Source organism: Ovis canadensis, chromosome 9 (assembly GCF_042477335.2).
Source record: "Ovis canadensis isolate MfBH-ARS-UI-01 breed Bighorn chromosome 9, ARS-UI_OviCan_v2, whole genome shotgun sequence".
Classification (NCBI taxonomy): domain Eukaryota; kingdom Metazoa; phylum Chordata; class Mammalia; order Artiodactyla; family Bovidae; genus Ovis; species Ovis canadensis.
The window spans coordinates 100,620,268-100,645,239 of record NC_091253.1 but is presented as its reverse complement, the minus strand read 5'-3'; the positions used below and the strand labels follow the sequence as shown (position 1 = coordinate 100,645,239).

Here is a 24,972-nt window from a genome sequence, read left to right as displayed (position 1 = left end):
GGGTCATTTGTTACATAGAAAAAGTAGTTTAAAAAACATAAATGACATATTGCTAGCTAACGGCGAATGATGTTGGACTCGTGATTTCCGAAGAAGAAGATTTAGCTTCGGGACCAGGGACCAGGCTTGATCACTCAAGAGATTTTGTGTAGCAGTTATATTAAAGCAAACTAGGGACAGAGAAAGGTTCTGATACACACATCAGAAGGGGGCAGAGAGTGCCCCACTTACTAGTCTTAGCAAGGGAGCTGTATACTTTTTAAAATAAATTATTACAATAAATCAAAAGAATGCCTCAATGTTGTAAAGATTTTACCAGACTCACTCCCATAATATACATTTTAAGATAACAGGATTAGTCAGAAGGTTTTTCAAGGAGAAACTGTCCTCAAGCAGATTACATTGTTATATAATCCTCATGAAGGAATGCAGAAAAAAGCCATTTGTCCTTTCCTCCTCCTTGAGAGCCCCAGACCCCTTTGTCCCCCTCTGGGACCCCTGACCTCCTATCAACCTGCCTAGGAACTGACTCTATGGAGAGAGGGAACCCTTCTACACTGCTGGTGGAATGTAAAAATTGGTACATCTACTACAGGAAATAGTATGGGTGTTCCTTAAAAAATTAAAAATAGAGATACCGTATGACCCTGCAATCCCACTCCTGGGCATATACCCTGAGAAAAACATGATCCAAAAAGATGCATGCACCCCAGTGTTCATTGCAGCTCCATTTACAATAGCCAAGACAAGGAAGCCCCCTAAATGTCCATCGACAGAGGGATGGATAAAGATGATGTAGTACATATATGCAATGGAATATTACTCAGCCATTAAAAAGAATGAAATAATGTCTTTTTCAGCAACATGGATGAACCTAGAGATTGTCATACTGAGAGAAGTCAGACAGAGAAGCAGAAATGGTGTATGACTCGCTATCCCGTATATGTGGACTCTGGAAAGCAACGATACAAATGAACTTACTTACAAAACAGAAACAGACTCACAGGTTTAGGACACAAACATGGCTTCCGGGGGAAGGACAGGCAGAAGCGACAGTTAGGGAGTTTGGGATGGACGTGTCTACCTTCTCTATGTTTAAAACGGATAACCAACCAGGAGTCACTGTATATATAGCACATGGAACTCTGCTCAGTGTTATGTGGCAGCCTGGATGGGAGGGGGTTTGGGGGAGCATGGATACAAGTATATGCGGGGCTGAGTCCCTTCACTATTCACCTGAAACCATTACAACATTATTAATTGGCTATACTCCAATGCAAACTAATAAGTTAAACAATAATAAACAAATGGGAACTAAATAAAATGTAAAATTTTTTGCACAACAAAGGAAACCATAAACAAGACAAAAAGACAGCCCTCAACATGGGAGAAAATATTTGCAAATGAAGCAATGGACTAAAATTAATCTCCAAAGTGTACGTATACAAAGACCTCATGGAGCTCAATATTAAAAAAAAAAAAAAAAGCTAATCTTTTAAAACGCATTTTTGTTACAAAACAAATGCACACGTGTGCTTACAGTTGAGACAGAAACCACTTGATAAGTCTTAATTTCTCATTAACATGTAAACCAAGCTGTGTTAGGTATCATCTGCCAAGTGCAGAGTCTGCTGACAGTGAAGCCAGGACATTTCAAGCCTAAAAGGACAGGCTTTCCTTCATTTGAAGAAATAATGGCATATTGAGGAAAAGACAGTAAGGATGCTCTGCCCTCCAGGATCATGGTGTTCTGAATGAGCTGAGTTCAGTTCAGTTCAGTCTCTCAGCCATGTCTGACTCTGCAGCCCATGGACTGCAGCTCTCCAAGCAAGCTGAACCTGAATGTAAATATTTTGTTAAGGATCTAGAGCATGGTTTTATCCTTCAATTTGCTTTTATTAGTTGTGTCTTATTACTATAAAATGTACTTTTATAGAAAAAGAAAATAATGCTAAGGGGGAAAAAAATGCACCATGAATAAAGTACATGGCCTCCCATAACAGTGAGATACAGACAACTATCCAATATTTATTCACTGGAATTAAATAGGAGTACAAGAAAACAAGAAAACTGAGGAGAACTCAATTTCTCACCAAGATGGTCAGAAAAATGTTACAAAGTTCAATTTCTTTTGTCTAGATATAAACCAAGCCTGCAGGACAAAAAAAAGAAAAAATTGACTTTTTTCCTCCTGTAAATATGACCAACTCACCACAGTTAATGATCTAATTATAATACAATGTCTCCGTTTGGAGAGAAGATATTTATGTCTTTTTCTGCATGGCTAACACCATAATATAAAGAGTATATTAAATTTATCAGGATATTATACAGTCTCTTTCATAGATGAAAGAAAACTCTAGTCCCCTAGGTAGTAGAAGTAAAATAACCTAGAATGAAATAACCCATATGTATATTAAAATAGAATTTGTGAAAATGAAGCCTGCCAGATACTAGAAGAAATGATCTCATTATAAAATCCTCAGGTTCTCATTTCTTGGAAAAAGCCCTAATTGTAACTTTATCTTTTTAGTGGCCAATTACTGTATTCAGCATATTTTCTGAAATAAATGCTTTGCTATTTTTATGACTTGCCTATCTGTATTTCCAATTCCAAGAATAATAATCTACAATATCGCTATTTTCCTAAGTAAGAAATCTGGAATAAATGACATTGTTCTATCAAAACACAAGTGAGGAAAAAAGCCTTTAAATTTTAGATGAAATGTAAAATAGAAATCCTTTATTAGCATAAATAAAGTATCTTAGATGAGAATCTTGCTATCTCTTCAATTTATCAGATTAGGTCATTAGAGCCTTCCAAGACAAGAATACACTCTGCATGAGCCGTACAAAGGAAATTGGCCAACTTTTCTAAATGAGTTAGTTTCTTGTGTTAAAAGGAGATGGTAGCTGATTTGCATTCCCAAAATATAAAGGTTTTAAAAACTCTTATGATACTATAAAGTATAACTTGTCCTGTGCAAAATACTGTTCTTATTTTGCATTCTTGTTCATCAACTGAACATTCACAATATAAGCCCTGCTCTCAAGGTGACTGTATATGGTGACAGAAAGGCTGGTGAAATGCATGTGAGCTGGAAGTGTGACAGTGTCCCCACAGCATACCCTCCTCCAACACACGTGCTGAGAAACACAACCCGAGATAGACTCAGTTTCCCAAAGTGACCACTGTTCTACTACTTTATCACCAAAATCATTTGGAAGATTAAAATATATATATATTATCCAACCTCACTAGAACATGTTTGATATTTGAGTATCACTCAGAAGATGATGGGCTATCACTGCTGAAAATTTAGACAGGGCTCCAGCTATCTGACAATAGATATGATTGGATCCCCTTCCTCTAAAGAATTGGCTTTGGAAAAATAATCAGCTGACATAAACAGCTGGCTTTCATTCTGAGCAAATGAATGGAGTCCTGGTAAACCAGCTTGGTTGGAAACAAAGTCAGCCAAGCATTACAGAGAAAATGACACTTCAAAATTCTGAGTGCCTCTGGTTTACCAAGATGCTGAAAATGTCTTCTGAGTCTGATTTTCTAAATTTTAGCTTCTGAAATCACTTATTCTCTCAAATTTTAGGTTTTTTTCAATAAACAAAGTGAACTATTTAAGTAGTCTGGAGCTGAAATTGATACTCAAATCTCTCTTGGGTTATAGTTTAGGGTTTCTCAGCAGCAGTAATATTGACATTTTGGAACAGATTATTCTTGGTTGTATGGGGCTGCCCTGTGCATTGTAAGATATTAACAGCATCCTTGACTTCTACTCACTAGATTCTAGTGGCAATCTTCCCACTCCCCCTCAACAACTGTGACAACTGAGAATTCTTCGGACATTGCCAAATGTCCCTTGGGATATAAACGGCTCCACCCGCTGAGGTCCCCTGGATTAGTGCTTTTTTTTTTTTTTTTTTGCATTTCTTACGGGGATGAAGAAGAAATAAGACTGTGGAGACATCTGAAGAGAGGAGATTAAGATGACAGAGTAGGAAAACCCTGAGCTCAGCTCTTCACACAGACCCCCCACAAGTGCAGCAGAGAGAGGAGCTGTCTGAAAACAGCCTAAAGGCAAGCAGAGTAGCTCCTCTCAATTAAGGGTATAAGGGAAACATCACATCAAGATGCTTAGAAGGAGCAGAAAGGCAATCCAGTCAGGACCCGCAGCGCTGATGAGCAACCGAAAAGTCGAAGGGGAAATCAGAAACTCAGAGCTTTTCCACAGGAAGTGAGGGGTCTGACCCCGTGCTGGACAAATCCCCTTACAGGTCTCACAGTCGGGTGAGTCGCAGGGCTATAGGAAACCAAGGCTCCACTCTTAAACTTATTTGCTTCGAGTCCCGCACAGAGGCAGCACTTTGAGCAGAGCCCGGTGCTCTAGCCCGGTCCTTCCAAGACCGCTCTAGCACATCCCTCAGCCCACATCAAGCTCTGCTCCAGCCTCTGCCTCTGCCCGCCAAGGAGGCAACCTCGTCATGTCCCAGGAGAAGCCCTGGCTTGCTCCTGACCCTGGCTCTACACATCTCCACCAAAGCGGCAGGCTTGGCACGCACCAGGAAAAACCTTGGTTCATGAACAATTTGGCTCCAAAGTAGAACTATTTTGTCTTCCCACCAGATCCATTTGAGACACAGTCTGCGTGGGGGTGCTCCACATAAAGACATGCCTTTCCCATCCCCCTCCCCATCCCACCCCCTAGGTTGATGCAGAGCCCCTGTTTGAGTTCCCCGAGTCACACAGCAAGTTCCCATTGGCTATCTGTTTTACATACGGTACTGTAGGTTTCCATGTTACTCTCCATACATCCCACCCTCTCCTCCTCTCTTCCTATGTCCAGAAGTCTATTCTCTCTGGCTGTTTCTCATTGCTGCCCTGTAAAAAAATTCTTCAGTATCTTTTTTCTAGATTTTGTATATATGTGTTAGAATATGGTATTTATCTTTGTCTTTCTGACCCACTCTGTATAATAGGTTCTAGGTTCATCCACCTCATTAGAATTGACTCAAATGTGTTCCTTTTTATGGCTGAATAATATTCCATTGTTTATATACACCACAACTTCTTTATCCATTCATCTGTCGATGGACATCTAGGTTGCTTCGATGTTTCAAAAGGAGGGGATATATGTATACCTTTGGCTGATTCATGCTGAAGTTTGACAGAAAACAGCAAAATTCTGTAAAGCAATTATCCTTCAATAAAAAAATAGATTAATTTAAAAAGACATACCTTTAAGACAGGGACAGGTAACCATTTCACTAATACATAGAGACCAACACAGAAAATCAAACAAAATAAGAAAACAGGGGCATATGTTCCAAATGAAAAAAAAAAAAAAAAACAAGATAAAAATCCCAGAAAAATAGTTCTACTGAAATGAAGATAAGTAATTTATCAGATAAAGAACTCAAAGCAATGGTCATAAAAATGCTCACCAAACTCAGGAAAAGAATATATGAAAACAGGGAGAACTTCAACAAAAAATTAGACGATATAAAAAAGTCTAGAGCTGAAGAACACAACACTGAAATGAAAAGTGCCCTGCGGGGAGCCAGCAGCAGCCTGGGTGACAGAGGAGAATGCATAAGTGACCCGAAAGGAAGAAGAGTGAAAATAAGCCAGCCAGCAGAAAGAGAAGGAGCTTAAAGAGCAAGACACTTCCAGAGACACTTGAAGCAACATCAAGTGCAATAACGTTAATATTATAGGGGTCCCAGAAAGAGAGGGGACAGAGAAAGAGTAGAAAATGTATTTGACAAAATAATGACTGAAAACTTCCCCAACCTGGGGAAGGAAACAGAATCCAAATCCAAGAAGCGAAGAGAGCCCCAAACAGGAGGAACCTGAAGTGACCCACACCAAGATATATCATAATGAAATTGACAAAAGTTAAAGAGAAACTGTTAAAGGAAGCACCATAAAAGCCAAGAATCATATATGAGGGAACTCCCATAAGGCGAGTACCTGATTTTTTAGCAGAAACTTTGCATGCCAGAATAAATGGAAACAATACTATGTAAAGTGCCGGGAGCCAAAAATCCTCCAAATGTGGATACTTCAGACTGCAGAGTTATTCAGGAAAAGGATAGATCAAGAGTTTCTCAGATAAGCAGAAACTGAAAAGAGTTTATTAGCAATAAACTATCCTTACAAGAAATATTAAAGGGCAATATTTAAGTGAAAATGAAAAACTCATAACAAGAAATAAGAAAACATATTTTTAACACTTATTGTAAAGGTACATATACAGTAAAAGCAGGGACTCAAACTCTTAAAAAGCTAGCATGAAGGTTAAAAGACCAAGGTCATAAAATCAAGTATAATCAACTTTCTTTCTTAACTCCAAGCAGTTAAAGAATAAAGGAAAAGATCTAAAATATTTAAGCAGAAATATAAAACATGTCAAGGGCTTGTAGGGATGTAGTACATGTAGGCATGTAGAGCTTTTAGAAGGTGTTCAAACTTAAATGACTAAGGGCTTAAAAATATGCACATATGTTGATATATATGACCCTCACATCTATACATGACTACTGGAAAAACCATAGCTTTGACTGTACAGATATTGTCAGGAAAGTGATGTCTTTGCTTTTTAATACACCGTTTAGGTTTGTTATAGCTTTCTTTCCAAGGAGCAAGCATCTTTTAATTTCATGACTGCAGTCAATGTCCACAGGATTTTGGAGCCCAAGAAAATAAAATCTGCTTCTACTTTTTTCCTTTCTATCTGGCAAGAAGTGATTGATGGGACCAGATGCCATGATCTTTGCTTTTTGATCCTTGAGTTTTAAGCCAGCTTTTTCACTCTCCTCTTTCACCCTTATCAAGAGACTCTTTAGCTCCTCTTCACTTTCTGCCCTTAGAGTAAAATCACCTGCATATCTGAGGTTGCTGTTTCTCCTGGCAATCTTGATTCCAGCTTTGAATCATCCAGCCCAGCATTTCACATGATGTACCCTCCATATAAGTTAAATAAGCCGGGTGACAATATACAGTCTTGTCATACTTCTTTTCCAATTTTGAACCAGTCAGTTGTTCCATGTCAGGTTCTAACTGTTGCTTCTTGCAACAGGTTTCTCAGGAGACAGATAAGGTGGTCTGGTATTCTTATCTCTGTGATAACTTTCCACAGCTTGTTGTGATCCACCCAAAGACTTTAGCACAATCAATGAGGCAGAAGTTTTTCTGGAATTTCTTTGCTTTCTCTAAAATCTAACGAGTGTTGGCAATTTTGTCTCCAGTTCCTCTGCCTTTCCTAAACCCAGCTTGTACATTCTCAGTTCACACACTGCTAAAGCCTAGCTTGAAGGATTTTGAGCATCACCTTACTAGCATGTGAAATGAGCACAATCGGCCTGCAGTTTGAACATTCTTTGACATTGCCCTTCTTTGGGATTGGAATGAAAACTGACCTTTTCCAGCCACCCCCTCCTCCAGTAGACCACATTTTGTAAGAAGTCTCCAGTATGACCCATCCATCTTGGGTAGCCCTGCACGGAATGGCTCACAGCTTCACTGAGTTACCCGGGCCCCACGACAGGGCTGTGATCCATGTAGGCTTCCAAAGATGATATATAGATAATTAATAAGTACATCAAAGGATGTTCAAAGTTGCTAATTATTAAAGAAATACAAATCAAAACCATAATGAGGTATCAACTAAGTTCTGTCAGAATGACCATCCTCAAAAAGTCTAAAAAAATAACAAATATTAGAGAGGATGTGGAGAAAAAGGAACCTTTGTACAGTTTTGGTGGGAATATAAACTGATGCAATCACTATGGAAAAGAGTATGGAGGTTTCTTCTAAAACGAAAAATGGAATCACCATATGATCCAGCGATTTCACTCCTGAGTATACACACAGAGAAAACGGACACTAACTTGAGAGACATACGTGCAGTTCAATGTTCAAAGAAGCACTATCTACAACAGTCAAGACATAAAAGCAACCTGAGTGCCCACAGGCAGCTGTTTTAAGAGGAGGTGATAGATTAATAGATAAATAGATAGAAGACAGACATAGACACAGTGGAATAATATGAAGTGTAAAAAGAATGAAATACTGCCATTCATAGCTGTGTGGATGGACTTAAAAATGTGCTTCGTGAAATAAGTCAGACAAAGGCAAACACCATGTGGTGTCACTCATGTGCAGAATCTACAAAGCAACACAAGTGAATGTATATACGAAACAAAAGCAGACTCACAGATACAGGAAATGAACTTGTCATTACCCAAGGGGAGCAGGAAGGGGGAAGGACAACTTAGGGCTATGCGATTAACAAACTATCATACATGAGCAACAAGGATTCCCTGTACAGCACAGGGAAGCATGGGTGTCCCTGGTGGCTTAGACGGTAAAGAATGCGCCTGCAAGGCAAGAGGCCCAGGCTCAGCAGAGCCCATGCCGAAGGGGAAGGCAACCCCTGCAGCATTCCTGCCTGGAGAATCCCATGGACAGAGGAGCCTGGTGGGCTGCAGTCCCTGGGGTCACAAAGAGTCGGACACCACTGAGGGACTAACACACTCACTCACAAGGAACTATATCTACTATCTTGTAATAACCTTTAGTGAAATATACTCCGCAAAAATACTGAATCATATGCTGTACACCTAAAACAAACAATCTCATTTAAAATCACAACAGACTCATCACACGTACCTCTCCAAATTTCCCCGGACCTGATGCCCGTGTCCTCCACCACCTCTCCTTCAGCTTCTCCCATGCTCCCCTTCAACCTGCTCCCCTTCCTGTTGCTCCTCCCCTGCACCCCAAGGCCCCCTCGACCCCCGCCTCATACCATGAACACTCTCAACCCCCTCTAAACCTTTACTTTTCTGTGAGGTGGCCAGCGGGGAAATGGGCACTGTTTAAGGTCACATCCCCTTTCCTATGTCCGACTTGTCACAAACTGAAGGAGTGAAATGGAATAAAGAGCCAAGAGGTAAACCCACTCACTTATGGTTAATTAAGCTACAAAAAAAGGAGACAAGAACATACAATTGGGAAGTCTCTTCAGTAAGTGGTGCTGTGAAAACTGAACAGCTGCACATAACAGAATGAAGCTAGGCCATTTTCTCATACCATATACAAAAATAAAATTCAAAATGGATTAAAGACGGCAGTCACACATGAAACAGTAAAACTCTTAGGAAAAAACATGGACAGTATACTCTTTGACATTGGTTTGAGTTATATGTTTTTGGATCTGTCTCCTCAGGTAAGGGAATCAAAAGTAAAAACAAAACAAAAAAACAAAACAAATAGGACCTAACCAAACAAAAAAGGTTTTGTTTTTGCACAACAAAGGATATCATCAACTATAGGAAAAGGTAACCTACTGAATGACGCTATTTCCAAATGACATACCTAATAAGGGGTTAATATCCAAAAGAGATAAAGAGCCCATTCAACTCAATATCAATGACACAAGCAATCATTTTAAAATGGGAAAAAGTCTGAAATAGACAATTTTTCAAAGATGGCCAGCAGGCACACAAAAAGACGCTCAGCATCACTAACCATCAGGGAAATGCAAATCAAATGAAATACCATTTGACACCTGTCAGAATGGCTATCATCAAAAAAACCAAGAAATAACTATTGTTGGTGAGGGAGTGATGAAAAGGGAATCCTTGTGCAATGTTGGTGGGAATTTAAATTGATACAGCCACTATGAAATATATTATGGAGGTCTCTCAAAAAACTAAAAATAGTGCTGTTATATCATCCAGCAATTCCACTCGCATTTCTCAGAGGAAAAAAAAAGATATACGCACCCCAATATTCATAGCAGAATTATTTACAATAACCAAGACATTTCTTCTTTCCTTCCTTCCTTCCTTTCTATCATAATGTAATGTTACTGTTGTTCAGTCACTAAGTCCTGTCCAACTCTTTGTGACCCCATGGACCACAGCACGCCAGGCCTCCCTGTCCATTGCCAACTCCTGGAGTTTACTCAAACTCATGTCTATTAAGTGGGTGATGCCATCCAACCACCTCATCCTCTGTCATCCCTTTCTCCTCCTGCCTTCAGTCTTTCCCAGCATCAGGGTCTTTTCTAATGAGTCAGTTCTTTACATCAGGTGCCCAAAGTATGAGCTTCAGCTTCAGCATCAGTCCTTTCAATGACAATTGACGCTAGACTGTTGCATTTAATGATATGTTGCTAAAAATACAAAAAAAGGAACCAAATACAAGAACTAGATTACAACTTCTGCAGAAGCCCAGATCTATCCTATTTTCCTTACCAGGTGACTAGCTTCCTCAATGTTGACCTATTTTTCATGACTCAGAGCAGCTTAATGATTTCACCGACATGACTAGCAACACTCCATTTATCAGAGCAAAGTGACTCTTCACTTCAGCCTAAAACCCATCTCCTGTAAATTATCCTGACTTCTTCCGAGAAATGATTGAAAACTAAAGTGGCTATCATTCTCAGAAGAAACCACACTTCTGCCAGTCCCCAGTGTGTGATCTAGCCCCACGTTCTAACAAAACAAGCTCATAAAAATGTAATAGTACGTCTTTTTTAAAGTCTAGGTTTTAAAAACTCTTGGAGTCTAGTCTCACAAATGATCACCTGGTGATGATATAAAAGTGATCAGGATATGATAAAGGTTTAAGATATGTTATTAGTGAAGAATCACTGAGTCAAGGTCCAGGACAGGACAGAAACTCAGAGAAGAGAGTTTGAAATATTCTACCCTTAAAGTGAAGGGAAGTTGCACACTCGTGTCCGAGTCTTTGCAACCCCATGGACTGCAGCCTACCAGGCTCCTCCATCAGTGGGATTTTCCAGGCAAGAGTACTGGAGTGGGGTGCCATTTCTTTCTCCTGGGCATCTTGCCAACCCAGGAAAGTAGCTAATTCCAGAAAAAGTGACTGAATACCTGAGTGGTGTTCTTAAGAGCCTCAAGGCAAGGCGGGGGAAAGTTGGGCTGTGGTGCCTTCATGTTACGGAAGGGCTGCACTCCTGGGATGAGGATGCGGTGAAAGCAATTGCCCACACAAAGACCATATCCCAGCTTTAAGCCAGCCGGGTGACCCAGGAGAAAGAAAAATTCTTCACAGTATTTACCTGTATTTGCACCACATTGTATAGTTTATAGAGTGAGGAAGGCAGTGCATTTAGAATCTTGTCTTATGCTTGAGCAGATGTGTTCCCAACATTTGCATGAAGCTCCCCCACATAAGTGGAGGGAAATGGGTATTTTTTAATTATATTGCTAGAATTCTACCATATTCTTTTTTAAAAAAGTTTATTGAGGTAGCATTGGTTTATAACGTTATATAATTTTCATGTGTACGATATGATGTTTCAACTCCTATATACACTACAGTGTGTTCCCCACCAAAAAGATGGATGGTGGTTTGGATCTTTAGATCTAAAAAACTCCATTTCCTGTTTGAGCTTCACTCAAACGTTGGGAACACATCTGCTCAAGCACATAGCAAGATTCTAAGGTTTTCCCAGGTGGAGCTGGTGGTAAAGAATCTGTCTGCCGATGCAAGAGACACCAGAGACATGGGTTCGATCCATGGGTAGGAAAGATCCCCTGGAGAAGGAAATGGCACCCTACTCCAGTATTCTTGCCTGGGAAATTTCATGGACAGAGGAGCCTGGTGGGCTTACAGTCCAAGGGGTTGGCAAAGAGTCGGACATGACTGAGACAGCACGTACTGCACGTACTGCAGCTGGTACGCAATAGTTCATCGCTGGTGATATTCGTGAAAATCCCACACACGCACACACACACACACACACACACACACACACACACACACACAGGGTTTGGGGTTCAGAATATCCATACATATGGCAAGGTGGATTTTGCAGATGTGATTAAAGTAAGGATCTTAAGGAAACTATTCTGGATTACCTGGATGTGCACTCAATATAGCCACAAATGTCTTTATAAAAGTGATTTAGTGTATAAGAATTTGATATCATGGTGGAAGCAAGACACAGTGGTGATGTGAGGAAACAGTCATGGAACAAGAAATGCAGATGGTCTCCAGAAGCCAGAAAAGGCTAGAAACAAATTGTCCTCTGAGCTTTCAGGAGGAACCAGCTCAGCTAATAACCTTGACTTTATTTATGTTGGTTTAAGTCACCCAATTTGTGATAAATTGTTACATTATCCATAGGAAAGTAATGTAAACTTTATCACCTTTAAAATTGTGGCCAACTTAATAGTTTTAAAAGTTATCTTGCTTACTTATGTTATTTTTGCTATTATCAAAAGTGTTGGACATCTTTTCTTATGATTTTTTGCCATCTGTGAATTGTCTGCTAATATCTTTTGCCCCTTCTCATGTTGAATATTGATTGTAGATTTTCTTATTTACTCTTTCCATTTCTTTCCTCCCAAAATTAAGGCATTAGATTATGAATCCTTTGAAAGGCTGGGGTCCCTCTCATGATAGAGGCTGGTCACTCATGATAAATGTTCCTAAAGATCTTGTCTACATTTTTGAGACACACCACTCATACATTGTCCATTTCTTTCTTTTTTTTAAAATGTTTATTTTTACTTTATTTTACTTTACAATACTGTATTGGTTTTGCCATACATTGACATGAATCCACCACAGGTGTACATGTGTTCCCAAACATGAACCCCCCCCCCCACCTCCCTCCCCATAACATCTCTCTGGGTCATCCCTGTTCACCAGCCCCAAGCATCCTGTATCCTGCATCAGACATAAACTGGCAATTCGTTTCTTACATGATAGTATACATGTTTCAATGCCATTCTCCCAAATCATCCCACCCTCTCCCTCTCCCTCTGAGTCCAAAAGTCCGCTCTACACATCTGTGTCTCTTTTGGTGTCTTGCATACAGGGTCATCATTGCCATCTTTCTAAATTCCATATATATGTGTTAGTATACTGTATTGGTGTTTTTATTTCTGGCTTACTTCACTCTGTATGATAGGCTCCAGTTTCATCCATCTCATTAGAACTGATTCAAATGTATTCTTTTTAATGGCTGAGTAATACTCCATTGTGTATATGTACCACAGCTTTCTTATCCATTCATCTGCTGATGGACATCTAGGTTGTTTCCATGTCCTGGCTATTATAAACAGTGCTGCGATGAACATTGGGGTACATGTGTCTGTTTCAATTCTGGTTTCCTCGGTGTGTATGCCCAGCAGTGGGATTGCTGGGTCATAAGGCAGTTCTATTTGCAATTTTTAAGGAATCTCCACACTGTTCTCCAAAGTGGCAGTACTAGTTTGCATTCCCACCAACAGTGTAGGAGGGTTCTTTCTAACCACTGCATTTTTGTAAAACCCACAGACTAATAATTCATCTTCCTCCACATATCTTAACCAGTCCTGTGCTTACAAACTGGTAGACTTATTACCGTGATACAAAGAACCAATAAATTCATCATTGTCTTTTAAAAAAAAAGAGTTTTCCTTCATGCCTTGCATTTTAGATCACTGCTTTTGCTCCCCAAATCTGATACTGGCTCCCAGACATGCCACAAATGCTACTACTCCAGACTGAGCTTTAATTCCCCTGATAGTTCATTTCTGTGGCTTTTCAAACAAGCACGCTGGATCCCCATCCCAGACCTACACAGTGATCCATCATATATTTACCTAGCTCTGCAGATACTTGTTATATGTACTCCCAGGAATAACACGTCCATACTCCTTCTTCTGGCCCGCTCTAGTCTAGTCTTTCTGTAACAAAGAGCAGAGCCGACTCCATACCAGATCTATTTCTTTAGCACCAACCTTTGTGCTTTGTTGCCTGTGCTTAGTCATGCTGGCTCTGCACCTCTGTAAGAGTGTTGCCTGCAGCCTGAAATACACAAGAGAGCCCATTTTCAAGACTCTTACCTTAAAGGTATAACACCCTTCCATTCATATAGAGATAAAAAGTTGTAGGACAGAAAATATCAGAGCTTAATAGGGACATTGTGACCAAACCTGCTGGATAGCTACAAGAACAAAGGCTTGCTGCACCAAGAAGTTTGTAACAACATCCACATCCCTCCCCTTTGAGTATAGAAGAAGCTTGAATAAGATGGTTTTCAGGGACACGAGTCCACCATCTTCTCAGCTGCTGGCTTTCCAAATAAAGGTGCCATTCCTTGCCGTAACAATTTGCCTCTGGATTTACTGGCCTGTCATGCAGCAAGAACTCAGGGTTTGCACTTGGTAACAGTTCCTGTCCCTGCATTCTCTGGTAGAAGAAGGTGCTTGTAGTTCATGCTCCTGCCAGGCAAACTCCCTTCCCACACATTAAAAACTGAGCATGTTGGACAGCCATCAACACCCACACACTTTGTATATGAATATTGTTACATCTTACATAAGTTTTTTCTGCAATAAAAAGAAAAATAAAGTAAGTTTTTGGTGAAACTGTGTCCTGTGTTTGCACCTTCACCCTTACATGCACACAGATACGCTTAACACGACGGCTCATGTCCAACCCCACTAAGAAACCCCAGACCCTTCCAACTGCTTCCTACCATAAAATGTAACTTTTTTAGCTTAGATTTTATGATCATATGATTTTGCCTACTACTTGAGGTAGTCAGGAGGAAAAAATATGATAATGGATAAGGAACTATGTACGTTTAAGCTATGATTGTTTATCAAGTTAGTTGAATTTGAAGTGTATTTGCAGTTGAATGTGATCTATAGTGCTAAATGTAATTCTTTTCAAGATTAGTATATACTATTTCCATTATTAGTGAAATGAGATATTATATCAAAAGAACTTATATAAAATCTTCAATAATATGTAATTGATATTAAGTGAAAATCTTTCTCCTGGATTTTACTTAGGAATCTGTTTTACTTACTTTACTGAAAATCAATCTAGTTACCACGAACATAAAATATTCCAAGCACAGATTAATAATTATAAAACAGGCAGTTTTAAAAAGTAATCTCCATATATAATCAAGAGAGAATACCCAAAGGTAGTTATTTTTATAGTTTCAGAGGTATTCAAAGAAAATATTACTTTCATCCAGCATTTTTGAAGGCCTGAAATAAAGTTTTTATTACAAAGTAAAGAAAGTAACCTTAACGTAAGGAATTGTCTCAAATAAGTTGAAATACTTGTATCTTAGTTTTCAATCAATTTTATAATTCCAATAGAAAGCTATTGGAATATTTTTTTAAAAAATAAGACTAATGATATTCCCCTGTGTCTTGATGGACATGAAGTAAAATCACCAGATTGTTAATGAAAGATAGTAAGACCATTCCAAATACAATCAAGGTAGCTAACTAAGACAATGCTGAGCAAACACATCAAAAATGCAGCTACATATGGAGAACTGTCAGTGAAAATAGTGAAAATTCTCACAGAAAATCTGGAGACTGGCAGAAAGTCTCTTCTACAACCAACCAACGCTATTAAAAAAAAAAAAAGAAAGAAAGCCCAGCTCTGACACTGGCAGGAGGGAGGAAAGTCAGTTTGGCCGGGACCCTCACTCCTGGCAGGCTCGGGGACCCTTCCAGGGCGGGAAAGGAATTCCAGCCACGTTTCTGGCACCCCAGCCTTAGGGTCCAACACCAAAAAGGCGAGTCCCGTTTGCTGGTTTGAAAGCCAGTGGGGCTGCAGAGGGCTGTGAGAAACCCAGACTCCAACCTAGAAGAGCACCCACACTTGCTGTTTACTCCCACTCAGCACTCAGATTAGCTACAAAATGGGAGGACACGTTTGCAGATGATGTGGCCAACCAAAGGTGAGCATCCAAAATATATAAACAGCTCATACAACTCAATATCAAAGAAACAAGCAACCCAATGAAAAGAAATGGGTTTTTCAAAGAAATATAAAAGACATATTTTTTTCACAGACATAAAAATGGCTAGCAGGCATGTGAAAAGATGATGAACATCACTAATTATTAGAGAAACACATATTAAAGCCACATATTAAAGCCATCAGAATGGTTATCCTCAAAAAGCCTACAGATAACAAATGTTGACAAGGAATGTCAAAAAACTGAACTCTTGTTCACTGTTCATAGGAACTGGTGCAGCAACTATAGAAATAGTGTGGAGATTCCTCAAAAAACAAACAAACAATAAGGATATACAGTTCAGGGAAAAACAACAATTATCTTGTAACTACTTTTAATGGAGTATAATCTGTACAAATACTGAATCACTCTACTGTACACTTGAAACTAATGTAATATTGTAAATCAATTATACTTCAAAATGTTAAAAATAAAACAGTTTAAAAAACAAACATAGGAAAAAAGAAACAAAACAAAATAAAGAATAAAAATCATAGGACTGTCTCAAGAGACATAAAAAATCATTTGACAAAATTCAACATTTATTTCCAATAAAAACTTCTATCAAAGTTGTTATAGAGGGGATATAACTCAACATAAATAAGGTTATTTATGGTAAAAGCACAGTTAACATCATACTCAACGGTGAAAACTGAAAGTTTTTCTTCTAATGTCAGGAATAAAATAAGGAGGCCCACTCTGGCCATTTCTGTTTAAGATAGCATTGGGGACTTCCCTGGTGATACAGTGGACAGCAATCAGCTTGCAATGCAAGGAACAGGGCTTCAATCCCTGTTCCAGAAAGATTCCACATGGCATGGAGCAACTAAGCCTAGGAGCTGCAATGACCAAGCCCACATGTGGCAACGACTGAAGCCCACGTGTCTAGAGCCTGTACTCTACAAGAGACACCACTGAGATGAGAAGCCCGTGCACCGAACAGGGCAGCCCGTGCTCACCACAGCTAGCAGAAACCTGTGCACGGCAACAAAGCCCCAGCACAGCCAAAAATAAACATGCTTTAAAACAGATACCGCTGGAAGTCCTAGCCATAACGACCAGACAAGGAAAAGAAGAAAAGGCATCCAAACTGGAAAGGCATCCAAACTAGAAAGGCATCCAAACTGGAAAGGCATCCAAACTGTCACTATTTGCAGATGACATGTTACTATATATGAGGGCGATTTAGTTGCCAAGTCATATCCAACTCTTGTGACCCCATGGACTGCAGCCCACCAGGGTCCTCTGTCCATGGGATTCTCCAGGCAAGAGTACTGGAGTGTATTGCTGTTTCCTTCTCCAGGGGATCTTCCTGACTCAGGGATCAAACTTGTGTCTGTAGCATTGCAGGTGAATTCTTTACCGCTGAGCCACCAGGAAAGCAACATACAAAACTCTAAAATCCCCACCAGAAAAACGTTAACTGTAAGTGGATTAAGCAAATATGCAGAATATACAATTAATATCCTAAAATCTAATGCTTTCGTATACTAATAACGGACCATCAAAAGAGAAAGCAAGAAAACAATTCTACTTAAAATCCCACAAAAAAAGAATAAAGTGCCTAGGAATAAACTTAATTAAAGAGGTTAAAGACCTATACTCTGAAAGCTATATAATTTTGATGAAGAAAACTGAAGATAATATATATATCTAAATGGAAAGATATCCCATGTTCATCAGTTGGAGTAATTAATATTACTAAAGTGTCCATACTACCCAAAAAAGTATACAGATTTAATGCAATTCCTGTCAAAATATTCATGACATTTTTCACAGACCTAGAACAAATAATCCCCAAATTTACATGAAACCACTAAAGACCTCAAATAGCAAAAGCAATCCTGAAGAAAATAACGAGCAAAATTGGAGTACCATGCTCCCTGACTTCAGATAATGCTACAAAGTTACAGTAAACAAAACGGTATGGAAGGGCACAAAAACAGATACATAAATCAATGGAACAGAATAGTGAGCCCATAAATAAATAAGCCCACATGCCTGTGGTTAACTAATCTTCAATAAAAATATGCAATGGGAAAATTACAGTCTCTTTAATAAGTGGTGCTGGGAAAGCTCGGCAATTAAATCTTAAAGAATGATATTAGACCATTTTCTCTCGCCACATATAAAAATAAACTCAAAATGGATTAAGACTCAAAAGGTAAAACTAAAAACCATAAAACTCCCATAAGGAAACACAGGCAGCACACTTTTTGACATAAGTCTTAGCAATAATTTTCTACATCTGCCTCCTCAGGAAAGGGAGAAAGAAAGCAAAATAAACAAATGGGAGACCGTTAAAAGCTCTGCACCACAGGTTAAACTGTCAATAAAATGAAAGAACAACCTAGTGAACAGGAGGAAATATTTGCAAACAATAAGTCTGATAAAGTCTTAATATCCAAAATATAGGGCTTCTCTAGTGGCTCCCCAGTAAAGAATCTGTCTGCAATGCAGAAGACACAGGAGACACGGGTTTGATCTTTGTGTTGGGAAGATCCCCTGGAGGAAGGCATGGCAAGTCACTCCAGTATTCTGGCCTGGAGAATCCCAAGGACAGAGGAGCTCGGCAGGCTACAGCCCACAGAACAGCAAAAAGTAGGACACAACTGAAGCAACAGCATGCATGCACGTATCCAAAGTATAAGCAGCTTATACCGCTCAGCATCAGAAAAAGGCAAACAGCCTGATACAAAAATGGGCAGAAGACCCAAATAGATGGTTTTCCAAAGAAAACATACTGATGGCCGATCGGCACATGAAAATATGCTCAACATCACTAATCATCAGGGAAATGCAAATCCAAACTACCATGAGATACAGCCTCACACTTGTCAGAATGGCTATTGTGAAAAAGTCAAGAAAAAACAAATGTTACTGAGGACGTAGAGAAAATGGAACTCCAGGACACTGTTGGTGGGAATGTAAATTGGTACAGATGCTGCGGGAAACAGTGAAGCTCCTATTCTTAAATACAAAACTGCCACATAATCCAGCAATTTCACTGCTGAGTATATTTCTAAGGGAAAAAACACACTAAATAGAAAAGACATATGCACCCCATTGTTCATAGAAGCATTATTTACAATAGCCAACACAAGCAAGTAATCTAGGTGTCCATCAACAAATGAAGGATGAAGATGAGGTGTATACATAACAGAATAACACTCAGCCATAAAAAAGAACGAAATTCTGTCATTTACAACTACACGGATGCATGTGGAGGGTATTATGTTTACTAAAATGTCAGACAGAAAAAGCAAATGCTGCTTTCACTTATATGTGAGTCTAAAAAATAAAACAAACAAGTGAATATAACAAAACCATAACAGACTCACAGATATAGAGAGCTAACTACTTAGTTACACCTGGGGAGAGAGACATGGGAAAGGTCAAGACAGGTGTAGAGAATTAAAAAGTACAAGCTACTAACCATAACATAAATAAGATACGAGGATATAATGCACAGCACAGCAAATATAACCAATGTTATAATTACTGTAAATCAACTATAATCTGTAAAAGTATTAAACCATTCTCTTGTACACCTGAAACCAATATTGAATAACAACCATACTTCAGTTAAAAACAGGAAGAATAAAAGAATTGGAGAAAAAACAAAAATAAGAACAACAGAGACAACAAAGCTGCCAAAGAGACAGAAGACTCATTGGTGGTTGCTGCGGTCTGAGAAGAGTTGGGAAATGGAAGCAATGCTCAGTGGATAATTACTTTGTGGGTAACAAAGTAATTTCACAACATTGTGAATGCCCCCTAAATGCTAGTGAATTGTTCCCTTTAAAATGGTTAATTTATGCTATGTGAATTTCACCTCAGTTATAAAATAAAGAATAAAAAACAGGAGAAAGGAAGACAGTGGTAATACAGGTGAAAAACCCTGGCCATGATTTAATAATAGGTGTACAGGAATTTATACACTATTTTGCAAGTGTTAGAAACTTTACATAAAAATTAAATGAAAGCAAGAAAAACAAAACCATTGAAAAAATCAGTGAGCGTTTCTGTGGCAGAGACATAGTTCTTTAATTTTATTCCAGATATCCATTTGTCCAACTAAAAAATAACTTATTCCAACTTCCCTCACAGCTCTGTGACTAAACCATGTGACTAAATGTGGGCCGATGAGTTGTTAGCAAAAATGTTATAGGGGTCTCCAAAAAAGAAGTAGATAACCTCAAGATAATAAGAACCTCTTATTCTTATTGCTTGCCTGGAATGTAGGTATGATATCCAGAGCTCCAGCAGCCTGCTGTATCCAGGAAATCTGCAGTCACAAACTCAACCAACTTGGGATTTAATATATATTTTTTTAATTAAGACATTTTCAAAAAGAAAAGCTTGAATGTTGTACAGGCTGGCAACTATTTATGGAGCATTTACATTTTATTAAATATTAGGTATTATAAGTAACCTAGAGGTGGTTTAAAGAAAGTATATGAGAGGATATGTATAGGTTATAGGCAAATACTGCACCATTTTATGTAAGAGACTTGAGCACCCACAGTCTTTGGCATCTGCAGGGGGTCCCAGAACGAATCCCCCAAGGAAACAAGAATGGCTACTGAGATGCAGAGCAGAAACGTAGAAACTAGGGTGCCTGACGCACAGAGGAAAATCTGAACCATTCCCGAACTATCAACATTCAGGCTTAGCTTATGAAAGAAGGAAATTACTGTCTTGTTTATACCACTACTATTTGTGAGATTTTTTTTTCTGGTGCCTGGTGTGTATGTTTCTAAGCCTAACCCTATCTACTGCTTTTCTAATTTCTAACTGGAAATTTCTCTTGCTAATAATTCATATATAAACAGTTCTATATGGTTTCAAGAAACATTACATGCTTCAAACCATTCAGTTCAGTTCAGTCACTCAGTCGTGTCCGACTCTTTGCGACCCCATGAATCAAAGCATGCCAGGTCTCCCTGTCCATCACCATCTCCCAGAGTTCACTCAGACTCATGTCTATCGAGTCCGTGATGCCATCCAGCCATCTCATCCTCGGTCGTCCCCTTCTCCTCCTGCCCCCAATCCCTCCCAGCATCAAAGTCTTTTCCAATGAGTCAACTCTTCGCATGAGGTGGCCAAAGTACTGGAGCTTCAGCTTTAGCATCAGTCCTTCCAAAGAAATCCCAGGGTTGATCTCCTTCAGAATGGACTGGTTGGATCTCCTTTCAGTCCAAGGGACTCTCAAGAGTCTTCTCCAACACCACAGTTCCAAAGCATCAATTCTTTGGCACTCAGCCTTCTTCACAGTTCAACTCTCACATCCATACATGACCACAGGAAAAACCATAGCCTTGACTAGACGGACCTTAGTCGGCAAAGTAATGTCTCTGCTTTTGAATATGCTATCTAGGTTGGTCATAACTTTTCTTCCAAGGAGTAAGAGTCTTTGAATTTCATGGCTGCAGTCACCATCTGCAGTGATTTTGGAGCCCCCCAAAAATAAAGTCTGACACTGTTTCTACTGTTTCCCCATCTATTTCCCATGAAGTGATGGGACCAGATGCCATGATCTTCATTTTCTGAACGTTGAGCTTTAAGGCACCTTTTTCACTCTCCTCTTTCACTTTCATCAAGAGGCTTTTTAGCTCCTCTTCACTTTCTGCCATAATGGTGGTGTCATCTGCATATCTGAGGTTATTGATATTTCTCCCAGCAATCTTGATTCCAGCTTGTGTTTCTTCCAGTCCAGCGTTTCTCATCATGTACTCTGCCATAGAAGTTAAATAATCAGGGTGACAATATACAGCCTTGACATATTCCTTTTCCTATTTGGAACCAGTCTGTTGTTCCATGTCCAGTTCTAACTGTTGCTTCCTGACCTGCATACAGATTTCTCAAGAGGCAGGTCAGGTGGTCTGGTATTCCCATCTCTCTCAGAATTTTCCACAGTTTCTTGTGATCCACACAGTCAAAGGCTTTGGCATAGTCAATAAAGCAGAAATAGATGCTTTTCTGGAACTCTCTTGCTTTTTCCATGATCCAGCAGATGTTGGCAATTTGATCTCTGGTTCCTCTGCCTTTTCTAAAACCAGCTTGAACATCAGGGAGTTCACGGTTCATGGATTGCTGAAGTCTGGCTTGGAGAATTTTGAGCATTACTTTACTAGCATGTGAGATGAGTGCAATTGTGCAGTAGTTTGAGCATTCTTTGGCATTGCCTTTCTTTGGGATTGGAATGAAAACTGACCTTTTCCAGTCCTATGGCCACTGCTGAGTTTTCCAAATTTGCTGGCATATCGAGTGCAGCACTTTCACAGCATCATCTTTCAGGATTTGAAACAGTTCAACTGGAATTCCATCACCTCCACTAGCGTTGTTCGTAGTGATGCTTTCTAAGGCCCACTTGACTTCACATTCCAAGATGTCTGGCTCTAGAAGAGTGATCACATCATCATGATTATCTGGGTCGTGAAGATCTTTCTTAATATCTTCTGCTTCTGTTAGGTCCAGACCATTTCTGTCCTTTATTGAGCCCATCTTTGCATGAAATGTTCCCTTGGTATCTCTAATTTTCTTGAAGAGATCTCTAGTCTTTCCCATTCTGTTGTTTTCCTCTATTTTTTTGCACTGATCGCTGAAGAAGGCTTTCTTATCTCTTCTTGCTATTCTTTGGAACTCTGTATTCAGATGCTTATATCTTTCCTTTTCTCCTTTGCTTTTCGCCTCTCTTCTTTTCACAGCTATTTGTAAGGCCTCCCCAGACAGCCATTTTGCTTTTTTGCATTTCTTTTCCATGGGGATGGTCTTGATCCCTGTCTCCTGTGCAATGTCACGAACCTCATTCCATAGTTCATCAGGCACTCTATCTATCAGATCTAGGCCCTTAAATCTATTTCTCACTTCCACTGTATAATCATAAGGGATTTGATTTAGGTCATACCTGAATGGTCTAGCGGTTTTCCCTACTTTCTTCAATTTAAGTCTGAATTTGGCAATAAGGAGTTCATGATCTGAGTTCCTTCCCAATTCTCTAGTAGGCAACGTTAAGAAGAAACAGAAATTTATCAGCTGAGACTGTAGAGAAAACTTCACTAACAGGATCATGTACAAGCGGGGGAAATACATGGGTCACATGATTGCAAACATAAGTCATGTGTTTTTTTTTCCCCCAGGTTCTTGACAAAGACGTGCAGAAACCTGTGTGACAAACTGAGACAATCCTTCTCTCCCAGGATCAAATGCTGCCTGGAATTAAACAGGATTGGGGTTATTGGGTCTCCCATTTTCTAATTATGTACCAGTTAACAGAGGATGAAAATTATTTAAAAGCTTTCTTTTTGTATGTCTTTCTTCTTCGTAAGAGAAAGAATTCCTAGACTTCCTTCTCTTACTTTTTCTAGCCTTAATATGGTATTTCCCGGGAAGTCCATTGTCCTTATAACCAATGGTTCTGGGATGCGGGTGAGAAAGTGATCTTTCAAAACACCATTCAGGACCCTCTTTCTCAGACCATGAGCCCACTGACATTCTAAAATGTCAACATTAACAGATACAATCCCTCAGTGTAATAAAATGCTTTATATAGGCCATTAAAATTCAATGTTCAGATGAAATGAAAAATATGTATGTGAAACATTTTTCCTATGTGGCTTTTTAAATCCTAGAACTATATTTTTTAATGGGAAGAAAAGGTATTCTATTATCCTCCATTCCAGTTTCCAAGACAGTTCATTGAAAAGAGCTGACCTAGAATTCACTCTAAGAATTTTATGGCCATTTAAGGCTATTTAAGAAATGCTGCAATTTCAGAGCTTAGTCCAATATTCTATACGATAAAAGGGAAAGGTCAGATGCACTAGACACTTTGGTACAGAACAGCTCTCAAGCTATTAACAGCAAACTGAGATATTTTCAGGGAATCTGTAAGGTTAAATTTTTTCATAGAACTACTTAGACATTTTTTATCTTTTTCATTTTACTGACATTTGTACTCTGAAGGTACAAAAACCAGTGGGTGAAAACGCTGCTGTGTTAGTCTGAATCAAGGCAGTGCCACCAAACTATACGAGCACGCCTTGCTTTCTTCACCTCCACGTCCGCACACCCTCAGTCAAAGAAGAAAAATAGAGAGCCAGTTTCACTTAAGATGTCTTTGATGAAATAGGAAAATAACCAATTTTTTAAACATTGAGAATTTAGGGAAACAATCAGTTACAATGTGGCTCTCCAGCAGCTTTTCTTATGAGTTTAATGGTGGTATTAACAACATAATTTTAAAAATATTGCACAATGAAATATATCAATATTTGGAAGACCTGCATAATTAAGTGAACCAATATTCACCAAATGACCAAAAAATATTACAAAAGCATATGTGACTTTAATATAAGAGGAAAAAAATCTCATTAATATTGTTTTAGATTCCACATTGCATTTTACTTTTAAGAACCTACAACTTGTTGAATTTTGGTACATCAAAATACAATTGTCTGGAAAAGTTACAAAAATAGTTCTACTTTAATACTTGCTTTGAAAATTGGAATTTGTTCCTACAATTATCACTGGATGAATGCAGAAAACTGCACCCAGCTGCAACGGCCATGTAGGAACACGTAAAACACACGCGTGCGTCTCACACGGCTATTGAGACGCGCCTATGCACAGCCAATGTCCCAGTGTTCCCTTAGATTCCACATCACCCTCCTACCACCGCTACCCAGAAATTCACAAGGGGCAACCCTTCCAGCTGCTAAGAACACGGGCCGCACCCTCCCCCTGTTTAGTTTTCCCCATTTCCTTTCTGTTGACCTTGTACTTTTCCTGTGTCTGTGTTCTCCTTTCTTACGTCATCTCTCTTATTTTCTCCCTTTTGCTCTTAAAGTGGTAGACCTGGGAGCAGGTAGGTAGCCTGGCCAGGGAGCCAGACCTGAACAAACTGTCGGTCTTTCGCAAGGTACTGTGCTATATTACAGTATTTATCCACTTGTTACATTTAACGTGTAAAACTGTACTACCATTTTACTAGATGCCAGCCTGGTTTTGTTGTTGTTGTTCCTGTTGTTTGGGTTTCTTTCTTTGTTTTCTTAACTTTCAATTTTCCTATCCATTTTAAAACTAAACCCTTAACTAGTTCTTTGTATCTCACTAAGAAGATTTGAAGTGCTTTATCCATTCCCATCCTCCT

At 39.2% G+C, this 24,972-nt stretch overlaps 1 protein-coding gene across 1 annotated transcript in view; it reads left to right on the top strand.

The window, feature by feature from the left end:
• The window catches only part of RALYL (RALY RNA binding protein like), an 885,605-nt gene extending 862,487 nt beyond the window's left edge, over positions 1-23,118 (top strand). The window contains exon 8 of the mRNA XM_069600698.1: positions 22,961-23,118. Within this exon, the coding sequence (XP_069456799.1) occupies positions 22,961-22,993 (33 nt within the window). The 3' untranslated portion in view covers positions 22,994-23,118. The remainder of the gene's footprint in view (positions 1-22,960) is intronic.
• Positions 23,119-24,972: the final 1,854 nt, after the last annotated feature.